This window comes from Arachis ipaensis, chromosome B05 (assembly GCF_000816755.2).
Source record: "Arachis ipaensis cultivar K30076 chromosome B05, Araip1.1, whole genome shotgun sequence".
NCBI lineage: Eukaryota > Viridiplantae > Streptophyta > Magnoliopsida > Fabales > Fabaceae > Arachis > Arachis ipaensis.
This window is the reverse complement of record NC_029789.2, coordinates 66,844,916-66,857,551: the sequence shown is the minus strand read 5'-3', so window position 1 is coordinate 66,857,551 and position 12,636 is coordinate 66,844,916. Positions and strand designations below refer to the sequence as shown.

General features: G+C 32.6%; 2 protein-coding genes across 2 annotated transcripts in view; one reads left to right on the top strand and one right to left on the bottom strand.

Moving 5' to 3' along the window:
* LOC107641896 (uncharacterized protein At5g01610) overlaps window positions 1–1,594 on the top strand; it is a 2,354-nt gene extending 760 nt beyond the window's left edge. Inside the window, exons 2-3 of the mRNA XM_016345296.2 lie at window positions 271–325; window positions 978–1,594. Of these exons, the coding sequence (XP_016200782.1) occupies window positions 271–325; window positions 978–1,357 (435 nt within the window). The 3' untranslated portion in view covers window positions 1,358–1,594. The remainder of the gene's footprint in view (window positions 1–270; window positions 326–977) is intronic.
* Window positions 3,629–12,636, bottom strand: part of LOC107643680 — a 13,539-nt gene continuing 4,531 nt past the window's right edge. The window contains exons 3-8 of the mRNA XM_016347399.2: window positions 6,475–6,589; window positions 5,287–5,446; window positions 5,062–5,210; window positions 4,751–4,902; window positions 4,261–4,375; window positions 3,629–3,997 (exon numbers count right to left, since the gene is read on the bottom strand). Coding sequence (XP_016202885.1) covers window positions 3,860–3,997; window positions 4,261–4,375; window positions 4,751–4,902; window positions 5,062–5,210; window positions 5,287–5,446; window positions 6,475–6,558 — 798 coding nt within the window. The 5' untranslated portion in view covers window positions 6,559–6,589 and the 3' untranslated portion in view covers window positions 3,629–3,859. The remainder of the gene's footprint in view (window positions 3,998–4,260; window positions 4,376–4,750; window positions 4,903–5,061; window positions 5,211–5,286; window positions 5,447–6,474; window positions 6,590–12,636) is intronic.

The following is a 12,636-nucleotide window of genomic DNA, read 5'->3' as shown; positions in this document are numbered from 1 at the left end:
TTGGGTAAATTCTTGTTAGACCAATTTCTGAAATGTTTGGTAATATAGATGGATGGGAAAGGCTTGGACTTTTGATGCTCACATTTTCGGAAATAATGAAATTACATGATTGATTATGCACGATTTTTTTGTGGTAATTAAGGATAATTACATGATAAGATGAAATTTTGCAAATTGCTTCCATAATTTTCCGGAAGATGAGGTCAAAACATTACTGGATAAGATTCTATAATTTTCCGGAAGATGAGGTTCTTTATTTTTTGTTTGCAGACTTTCTCAAGCACAGTTGAAGAGAAGGCAAAATGGATTTTCAACAAGCTAAAAGGTAAGAATCTCTTTTGACCCTTAATATTTCACATGTGCCCATTAATTTCTTGACATGCATAGTTTTCATTATTTAAATCCCCGCAATAAAAAACATCATGATAGTTAGTTAGTTACAATTTTTAAGTTCCTTCAGAAACCCAGCTGTTTTCTTCTGTTTTGTTCCAGACACAAGTCACATGGATGATGTGGGTTGTTGGTACTATCTAGACATAAAATATGTTAATAATTTATTATCTCAGTTATGAATGCATCTCATAACATTCCAGACATACATTCTTCCCATAAAAAGTATGGGTTAAAAAAGATTTTGTATTCCTTCAAAATTAGTAATTTATGGTTTTGGTACATGTAAAGCTTTTGTTGCAGTTTCGATCCAAAAATCTTCAAATAGTAAGCGAAGTTGGGCCCTATTATCATTCCATATGTAATGGTAGCGGCCAATTTTCACTTATTTCTGCATATGTTTTGACCAAAACTGCAAGAAATTTTTATATGAACCAAAACTACAGAGCATACCAAAGTTTATCTAACTCAAAGTTTTATATAAAGAATTCTGCGAGGTATCTTTGCAACTTTTTTACATCCATTAATTAGTTATTACTTTGACGAATTTATAAACCACTCTTTCTTTCAATGTTTTCTTCCCTCAGGCAAGCCATTGAAAAGCCTATCAGATCTCCTCAAAGAGTACAACCTACCACCAGGGCTGTTTCCGCAAAACATAATCTGTTATGAGTTTGATGAAACAAATGGTAAGCTGATTGTGTACCTGCCGTCTTCGTGTGAAGTGAGCTTCAAGGACGCATCGGTTGTTAGGTACGCGACTCGAGTCAAAGGTATCCTTTCGAGGGGAAAGCTGTCGACAATAGAGGGAATGAAAACAAAGGTCCTTGTGTGGGTCAAGGTGACGAGTGTGACAGTTGAGGGTTACAAATCGGACAAGGTGTGGTTCACAGCCGGTGTGAAGAAGGCTAGGTCAAAAGATGCATATGATACACCTCGTGATGCTCTCAGAGTATCTGAATTCTGATTATTGAAGTTGTCCTGCATGATATTTAGAATAGCATCAGTTATTTTGAAATGTTTAATATATGGTAATGGTTTTCCTTTTGGGTCATTCATTGTCTCATTTTTACATGTTTGAGTTGGCAACTCAAATGGGAACCTTAAATGATGCATTACAAATTGAAACCATGCATTGTTTTAACACTGATTTGATTTTTACTCACCAAATTGCTTAGTTGACAATGTCAATGTCACTTTGGTACATGGTAGATGTTAATTACCAATTAACGATGCATTACAGCGAAGATGTAGCTTTCATTGAAGATGCCATAGGAATGCTTGTAGACTAGACATTGTGTCATGGAGAAACATGCATACCATTCACTTTCAATTTTAGAATAATACTATGGTGAAGAATGAAAGTGGTTTATTTTATAATAGAAAAAAACAAAACTAAAAAAATAAAAACATGTACAATGCACGCTAAAGATTTAATTACAATATTTACTCTTCACATCAAAATTCCCTTAATTTTAATATAAGAGAAAAAACAAATAGGTCTCTCACATTTTGACTTTTTTAAAAGTTGGATATATATATCCTTTCGTATATATGGGTCCATCAAACCCAACAAAAAAGTCTAATATGGTTTCTGTTGTGCTGACTTGGCCGTAGGAGAGTTTTCAAAACGGAAAAATTAGTCCTTTAAAATAATAGGACATAAATCCTTCTTCCCCTTTCTTCTACCTCTACTTACATACCACCATTTTCATTTTTCTTCCACCCAAATCACCCTTTCTTTTTGCTCTTCAAATAATAATAATAAACATTCTTACCAAACCAAAACAAAGCAAATAGATAGCAACATTGAATCCATTGAATTAAAATAAATCAAAACAGTGATTATAATCCGTTCACCATGAACAATTTCTTAAATCCTGAATGATTTATGACACAACATCAAATTCAACTAACACAAAACACATTCATTAAATCCAAAAACTAATTAATTAGTTGAAATTTTGTTCAAAGTGCTCCAACAACAATACTCCACAAAATTTGTTCCTAATTTGAAACAAGCTACAACAACATACCACAAAATTAGCAAATCAAACCAGAATCTTTGGACTATCAAACAACATCAAATTCAACCAACATAAAACACATTCATTAATTCCAAGAACTAATTAATTAACTGAAATTAAAAGAAAAAGAAAAAAAAAGAAGGGTTCCTTAAAAAAGGCAAAGAGCGAGGAGAGGCTTTATGCCGGCCTAATTTCCTAAATCAAAGATTCAAAATTTTTCATAAAGGAACATAGGTTCCAATCGGCTACAAAACAATAGCTACAAAATTTTCCGTTGTTTCCATGAACTCGTTCCTATAAACGGGCTATGGATTAACATGAATGAAGCTTCTAATTTCTGCTCTGAAAAGTATAAGATTCCTAAAAGAAAGATATACCCAAGGGGTACAGGGGCCTGGATGGATATGCTGCTTGGATTGCAAGAACATCACCAAAACGCGATGGGACGATCTTCCATATAAGATAAACACATCAGGAACACTGGTTCCAATTGCCTACAAAACAATAGCCACAAGTGCAGTAGTCCACTGTAATGGTGTTCTGGAGTATGATGTTCATAGTCTTTATGGTTTCTCTTAGTCCATTGCAACTCACAAGGCCCTCCAAGGCCTTCAAGGTAAAAAATCATTCATTTTGTCCTGATCAACTTACGTCAGTTTAGGAAAATACGCTGCGCATTAGACCGGTGACAATCAAGGATTTATGTCCTATTATTTTTAAGAAGAGGGACTAATTTGTCCCATTTTGAAAACTCCCACCCCCACGTGTGCATCCATAACGGTCAAGTCAGCACAACGGTTGCCACATTGTGTACATCCATAACGGCTAAGTCAACACAACGATTGCGACATTAGACTTTTTCGTTAGATTTGATGGACCAATATGAACAACGAAATATATATATATCCAACTTTTAAAGAAGTCAGAAACATAAAAACATTTTTAAATGGTGAGTAACAAAAATGTTCACGAAACAAAAAATCAGAGACCTATTTAACATTTTTTCTTAATATAATTTATAAACAATATAAATGAAAGAGCGACATTATGCATATTGTCAGAACATAAAATCAATGCATTTCAAGAGAACAAAAGTATATTTCGGCTAGACGCAAGTTTCTCTCTAGTCAAAACCTGAACTTGAATTTGAAATCATTAGTTAAGTGCAAGGAGCATTTGTTATTCTGACTCTTGGTCGAGACAATGCATTATCATAACAATATATCTTTTATTTTGTTGGATCATCATATTCTCAAAATATACAAGTTTCAGATTTTCTCAATGAACTGAACCTCTATTTTATTGGTTTTTTCTTTGGGGTGGGGGGTGTATGTGGATCTTCTTCTACCATATACAAATAGGTGAAAATATTTTATTAGATAAAAAATTGGAAGTATTGTTACAAAAAATTAATCTATAGCTTCAATCTCCTTCACTAGTTACTAAGAGATTGTATTTGACTCTCGAAGAATCTCATAAAAAGATATAACATTTTCAATCGTCAATAGGCCAATAATGCACCATTCCAAGAAATCTGACTTCCTGTTCTGGAGAACTTCTTGGAGAAAATGAATATTGTGCTGCAAGCAACCAAATCAACAATATTTACAAGCCTTAATTAGCCATCATCATTATCAATTAGAGTATAATAGTCCTTGGTTTTTCAATCTTAGATTTTGCTAATTAATGTAGCCATGTCATTTGAAGGCAAATTAAAGACCCATCTCAAATGAACAACTAAGCGCATTGCTAGGTTTAGATGGGATGAGATCTGGCAAAAAATTTCAAATGCAATGCGTAAAATCTATTAAATGATTAATGTATAAGGGAAGAAAGGAATTACCTCGACAAATTTCAATTTGAAATCCAGGTTTCCAAAGCGTTGAGCAACTTCATACTCCTCCCGTAAATATTCGTATATTTGTGCATACTTCGCATCTCTCCAAGCAATTTCTGATCTGATTCATCCATAACAAGGCATGAATGAAGATGCCGAGAATGTCATAAACTGTATTTACTTAAATTCTCTTGGATGACTTCTTTGACAAAAAAATATTTGAAATATTTAGGGATGTTGTTTTTCAACTTATTCCCAGATTATAATTTTAGCGTTAATTGCATTTTCCCTCCTCCAATTTTCTGCCATATGAAGTTTCCAAACTTAAAAAATCTGCAAATTGGCAGATTGAACATGTTGGTGCTTTTTACTTCAATTGTTAACAAAATTTCGGGTGTCAAAGTTGCATATTTAGAAATGCTCAGAAGGTCGATTTGCATATAATAAAAACTAAAAGTTCAAGGGGGTAATATGTCTCCAACAGGGATGATCATACCTCTCAAAGAGACCGACTTTAAGAATCACATCAGCTAAGTGCGAGTTAGCTTTCCCAACCAGCTGTAGAAGCTTCTTCTTATCCATAGTGAAAGTCCCAGTTTTCTCCATTCCACGATTTATGCCGGCAAACTCTTCAACTAAGCCATCAACCTGATTTAATGTACTTTATTTAATGTACTTTGTTTCTAGTAAGCCATAGGAACATGTCAAGTTATACATGACTAGAATTTAATGTACTTTATTTCTACTTTGAGATAGCAAATGGACGCCAAAGTAACAGAATTAAGATGGCATTTAGTGCATTTAAACCTGCGACACAAAATAATCAAGAGCAATGCTTTGTCCCAGTACACTTCCAATTATACGGATGCCATCAGTATCCAAAGATTTTAGAACTATGTAGTCTGGGCCTCCTTGCATGTCTTCAACTAATAGTGGCTTTTCCTTTACTGCATAATCTAATTACAATGAAAACATTAAGCATAAACAAAAGGATTCGGAAGAACTATTTAACTAATTGATAAGAAAATTTACCATCTTTCCGCATCTCTGGAAGTAAAGTAGATGCATGCCTCTTAACTAGATCTAGGTAAACTTCCACTTCATGATCCTCAATGTTAAACAAAACAGCAGAGCCATACTGGTATACAACCATGTAGCGACAGCTGCTTGCTTTCACATGAAATGCATGTCCCTTCATCACATGTCTCAACAAGTTCAGAGTTTGCCAAATCCAACGTATTGTTATAATATAACCGTATTTAAGAAAGATCATCTCATAATGAGACACATAATTTTGCTTTTAACAAAGGAGTATTATCTCCCTTTTTACACATAAAAAAGAGTATATTAATTAAAAACAAAAATTTGCTACTTAAAATCAGCTCAACACGTTCTGTTACTCATATTGAGAAAAAAAATAACGACTAGGCCTTTTTCCAATAGGTGGACTAGGCTATATGAATCAAATCATTTGAATTATCTCCTTAACATGTCCACAAACAAAACCATTTGAATTTAAAATCCTTACACGTGGTTTTTGCTTGCCCTTGGTTTTACTCTACCTCTAACTTTTAAATTATCTCCTTATCTTCACATGTGACAAAACCACATTGCTGACGAATGTCATAAAGATTGGAAAAAGGTTCCTTATTGTAATCAAGTACTTAACTCCCCTTTTATCTAGGTATGGGATTGGATCCTCTCAATTTTTTTTCTCACATGAGGGGGTAAAGTGTAATCCCTCACCATACATTTTATAGGTGGGACCAAAAAAACATGAGAGAAAACATTTAAGGGATAAAGATCACGCTTTACACACTCAATTGAAAAAAGATATGGAGAGGATCCATTCCCTGGGACCAACTATGTAAAAATTTGAAACATAGCACAACATAGGCAGAGTTTTCTACTAATAAAACAGAGAAGACCATTAGTACCATTAAGAATATTTAGCCGAAATTCTCTACCAACGACTCTTCCTATAATCCTACGCATTCAAATTACAAAATATCAATCATACCAGACTATTAAAATCATGGAGGTGCTTCAAGATGGTAAAAGGTGAAGTATTCTAATACCAATGTAGCGCGAAAAATGATGTACGAAGTAGAGAGACAGAAACTTAAGATTAGGAAATGAGGCTTTGAACTTTGCATATAAACACAACATTCTGATTTTAAGGAAGAAGAGGGGGGAAGGGGGAGAGAAAGAAAATCTTACTTTATAGTCTGGATTGAAGTCACAAAACCGGAGGGCAACATAGTTTGATGATGAGCGAGAAGATGGGGGAACAACATTTCTCATATTGTCAGCCTGAATGCCCTTGAGATTTATACTGCCAAAATTATGAATCTGAGACGGGCCAAAAATCATAAAAACCAGAAAAAGGACAGCAAAAAGACATGAGAGGAAGGGGGTTCAATGCATAACTTAAAAGGATACATTAGACCGGATAACTTCAAAACCCATAAATCATATGGATAAATTTAAGCCATCACTAAAATTCCAAATCTTTGATAATAGATGACAGAAAATTAAGATGGAAACTCAGGTGCACTCAACTTTACATAAAGTTGATAACTGAGAGCCGTTAGATGAAAATTTAATTAAATCATTCAAATCATTTAACGGCTTTCAGCTATCAACTTCACGTGAAGTTAACTGCACCTAAGTTTTCACCGAAAATTAAACTTCCAGCAGTCCAGCACTCAAATTCAACATTAACAGCACAGTACAACTTTAAGTGGTGATCTAAAGAGGAGAGTAGCAAAAATCACAAATGGTGAGAAAAATTAAACACACACATACACACAAATCATTTCTACGAGCAATAAAGATGCAAGTACTACAAATCCTGTTAAATAAATTCTAAACTCTGAGGGTACTTCAAAACTTCTTCCATTCTTACACATGAAATGAATGAATACAACAACAATAACCAAGTATTGACCTACTATTCAGAATCAGACACATACCCCTTTTTTGCCTTATCACGAACCATGTATATAGTCAAACTATTAAAACTTATATCCTTTTCAATAGAGTTGTCTATAATTTACCTCTAGTTATTACACTATCCTCCCTCCCTGCATGCATTCTATACCGTGCCCAAAGCAGCGAAGTCGAGATTTTACAATCTTTTCAATAGGCATCTATTTTTCTCCCTTCCTATCTAATGAACTCACTCAATGCACTCCATACCATAGTTACATGAAACGAAATAAGTTCGGCATGGGAAGGGGTAAGACGCCATATGTAACTATGCTCCATACTCTAACATTCAATGTTAAAATTAATGTACAATCATGTCACAGCCCACAAAAACACAATGTTTCAAACTCCAATAATAACGGGACAACAGCAGCAAGGGAAACAAGATCAATTCTGAGAACGACCCATTTGCTGAACCAGGTGATAATCAAATTAATAATAAAAATTAAGGAACTTGAACGAGTTAAGTTTGTGGGGTGTTTATTGAAGAAAAAAATACTATATCAATCTTTTAATTTTAAATTATTTCTAGTCTAAAATACAAATTTTAGAGAATTCATGTCTTTAGCAAATATTTGACTAACATATAAAAAAAATTTGAAATTTCAAAAGAACTACTATTTTAATAGAAATTTTAGAAGGAATAACTAATTTTAGTTAATCAATAAGATCAATTTTTTTATTATTTAATATAATAATATATACAAAATTTTTAACATATAAATTAAAATAAAATGAATTAGAGTTACTTACATAATTTATATATAATATAAAAATATTTTAAGTAAATTTTTTCTGCAAAAATTTCGTGGATCTCCGTGAGGGCGGGTTCCGTCCCCATAAAAATTTTGCAAATCTTCATTAACTTCTCCATTGCGAATATCGCTACAGATATCTGCAGGTACAAATTTTTTTGCCATATCTAGAGACTAGTGTCTAAGCCCTAATGCATGCATTAGAAACTTGGCATTTGCCTTATTAGATTCTTCATACTATCATGACCAAGCTAAAATATTAACAAAGTCCAAGCAAGTTGGACAAATTATTCATTAGTCCAAAACACTCCCTAAGAAAAAAAAATATACTCATTCATAGGGGTTCAAATCCAAACCGATCCAAATTAAACCGTTCATCCAATTCAATTTAAATCGAAAATCGATTAAAACCGCACTAATTCGGATTTGATTGGATTCTATTTTTTTGCAAACCGCTGGATCGGATCGGATTTCGAATCTACTTTCCATAACCGATTCAATCCAATCCAAACCGCATAATGTGCTATAATATTATTATTTTATTATTATATTTACAATTATACTTATAACATGTTTAATTTGTTATACAACTTTATATTATTCATGTATTATTATTATTTAATAAATATTTTATGTCCAAAATGTTATTTATTTATTTATTTTAACTAACTTATAATTTTATTTCTATTGTTATGTTATTGTTGGCTTCTTAAAATATTGTTGAGACTTGTTATGTCATCGTTGATTATTTAAAATTTAATGTTGCGACTTGTTATATGTATTTGATTTTTTTTAATTTACAAAACCGCAAATCCAATCCAATCCAAACCGCTTGAAATTGGATCGGATCGGATCGAACTTTTTTCTAAAAGTCATCTAATCCAAACCGCACCGCAAGTACAATTAGTGTTCGGATCGGACGAATTTTTGACTCAAAACTGATCCAAACCGCACCGCAAACACCCCTACTCACTCACATACGTGTGACTCTACCTTTTTTCACTCTCCCTCTTGTGTTATTTCATCTTCTCCACCAAAATAGTCATTTGTATTCTATAACAACTTAATTTTTCGTACAATAATTTTTCGAATTTTTCGTGATTAGAAATTTTGAAATCTGTGAATTGCTTCGGTTTGACGAGGCGGATCCATATAAAGAAAATTAATTAAATATTATTTTTATATAAAACTAAATGTAATTTTGTGAGATTATTTAATAATTTAGTCCAAATTTAACTGGTGAGAAATTTTTATCGGTATTTTTTTATCAGTTTAACTTCACCAAAATATTTTAGAAATATTTTGAAGTTGAAATAACATATAAAATTATTATGGACTCAACTATCGGCCTCTACAACCCACCGATGACTCGGCCCAAAACATGAACCACCCCTCTTAAGCCCAATATCCCAGCGTCTATCGAGTCATTGAATTACTAGCAAATATTCAAATTCATATATCGATTATATCTCAACCGACTAAAAGATAAGATAAGATGACTAAATTTTTATACCAAAATGGTGTTTTTCGAAATATTGTTTATCGGTGACTAGTTTTAGTTCGACAAGCCAGTTCTGAATCTCGAGATAAAATAAATAATAATATGATATTATTATTACATTATTATTTTATTTTATATGCTATAATCAAAATAGAGTTTACATAATAATATTATTATGGAGTTCAATATCTACCGATATAAGTAAATATCGGTACTTTTTAGCAGACTTAACTTCGCTAATAGCCTAATACTTCATCATGAATTTTGTATCCTTGCGATCACCAAGTTATTAATGGCATTTATGTTAGTAACTCTTATATATTTATCTCTATATGTATTATTACTTGTGTTTTAATTTAATACATCTAACTTTCGTAATTATCCGTTTAAGATAATTATAACTTGAATCGCTTCAGCAGTTTAAAATCATGACACCTAACCCTTAATTGACACATCCCCCTTTTAATTAAACACATCATCATCACTTAATATTCTTCTTCTCCACCGAAACCAAAAAAAGAAGAGAAAGAGAGAAAGAGAGAACTGTGATTTCCATGGAAGCCATGAACCCTTGGTACTTGATTTCTTGAGTTCCGTAACTCCCGTAAAAAATCTAAACCGATTAAAGTGTTCGTCTCTTCTTCTTCTTCACAATGGTTCCACTTTTCATGGAAGGAATCACGAGGTGAAGTTGCTGTCCTTCCAAACAAGGTTGGGCCAAGTTGGTGGTCAAGGTGAAATAGTCAATTTTTGACGTTTTTTTCTTAGATTTTTCGGTTAGAAAACTTTCTTGATGCTTCGGTGTTGGTGATTTCAACAAGAAGGTAGGGTTTGGTAATTTTTGTGATCAATAAATGTATTAATATTATGTGATTGCTGGGTTATGAATTAGTGCTTGAATTTGAGTGTTATTATATTGAATTATGTTAAAAGTTGACGAAAACAGGCTATGGAGTGCAAGCTGCTAGAATCTCATTAGAGATGGCAGATAATTCAAGAAAACAGGCTTATGGACAAGTAGAGGACGTGTTAGTAAAGGTTGAAGGCCTTTACATCCCTGCTGATTTCATAGTCTTGGATACTGGAAAGGAAGAGGATGAATCCATCATCCTAGGAAGACCGAGCAAAAATCAGATTCAGAGGTTGAAGAAGGATTGCTGATGCTGTTGGATTCTGACCTCCCTACACTCAAAATGGATTTTTTGGAGCTACAGAACTTGAAATGGCGCGCTTCCAATTGCGTTGGAAAGTAGACATCCAGGGCTTTCCAGAAATATATAATAGTTCATACTTTGGCCAAGTTTAGATGATGCAAACTGGCGTTCAACGCCAGCTCTCTGCCCAAATCTGAAGTCCAGCGCCAGAAACATAAAGCCAGCCATGGAAAGGAGTAAGACTGATTGGATGAAGATAGCAGGAAAGCAGAGGTTCAGAGGAACGAAAGCATCTCTATTCGCTTATCTGAAATTCTCACCAGTGATTTACATAAGTATTTCTATCCCTATTTTATTAATTAATTTCGAAAACCCCATTACTATTTTATATCTTCCTGACTGAGATTTACAAGGTGACCATAGCTTGTTTCATACCAACAATCTCCGTGGGATTCGACCCTTACTCACATAAGGTATTACTTGGACAACCCAGTGCACTTGCTGGTTAGTTGTGCGAAGTTGTGAACCATGGTATTGGCATCATGTTTCTTTGGCGCCATTACCAGGGAAAGAAAGAGCAATGAATTTTACATAATTAAAGTGTAATCACAATTTCTGCGCACCAAGTTTTTGGCGCCATTGCCGGGGATTGTTTGAGTTTGGACAACTGACGGTTCATCTTGTTGCTCAGATTAGGTAATTTTCTTTTTGTTTTCTTTTAAAAAAATTTTCAAAAAAATCTTTCAAAAATTTTCCCTTTGTTTTCGAAAAAAAAAATGTGTTTTCAAAAATGTAATTTTCTTCAGAATTTTTAAAAAATGAATTCTAGTGTTTCATGAAGCATGGCTGGCTGTAAAGCCATGTCTAATACAACTGTAGGGCATGTTAGACGTGTCGTGTCTGAGTTACATACTAAAGCTTGGCTGGCTATTAAGCCATGCCTGACCCTTTGATTGGAGCTTTAGAGCATAAGATTCCTGGAATTCATATTAAAAATTTTGAATCCTTATTTTTCTCTTTTCTAAATAATTTTTGAAAAATATAAAATAAAAATCCAAAAAAATTAGAAAATCATAAAAATCAAAAAAATTTTTGTGTTTCTTGTTTGAGTCATGTGTCATGTTATAAGTTTGGTATCAATTGCATGTGCATCTTGCATTTTTCAAAAAAAAAATCATGCCTTCATAGTGTTCTTCATGATCTTCAAGTTGTTCTTGGTAAGTCTTCTTATTTGATCTTTGCATTTGCATGTTTTGTGTCTTTTCTTGTTTTTCATATGTATTCTTGAATTCCTAGTGTCTAAGCATTAAAGAATTCTAAGTTTGGTGTCTTGCATGTTTTCTTTGCATTAAAAATTTTTCAAAAATGTGTTCTTGATGTTCATCATGATCTTCATAGTGTTCTTGGTGTTCATCTTGACATTCATAGCATTCTTGCATGCATTCATTGTTTTGATCCATAACTTTCATGCATTGCATCATTTTTCTTGTTTTTCTCTCTCGTCATAAAAATTCAAAAATAAAAAAAATATCCTTCCCTCTTTCTTTTCATAAATTTCGAAAATTAGATTTGACTTTTTCAAAAATTTTTAAAATCTAGTTGTTTTTATGAGTCAAATCAAATTTTCAATTTAAAAATCTTATCTTTTTCAAAATCTTTTTCAAAAATCAAATCTTTTTTCATTTTTCTTAGTTATTTTCAAAAATTCTAAAAATATTTTTCAAAAATCTTTTTCTTATTTTTATATCAAATTTTCGAAAATAACATCACCAATTAATGTTTTGATTCAAAAATTTCAAGTTTGTTACTTGCTTGTTAAGAAAGATTCAAACTTTAAGTTCTAGAATCATATCTTGTGATTTCTTGTGAATCAAGTCATTAATTGTGATTTTAAAAATCGAATCTTTTTCAAAAAAAAAAAACTAATTTCTATCATATATTTTCAAAAAATATCTCCTTATCTTATCTTTTTCAAAATTTG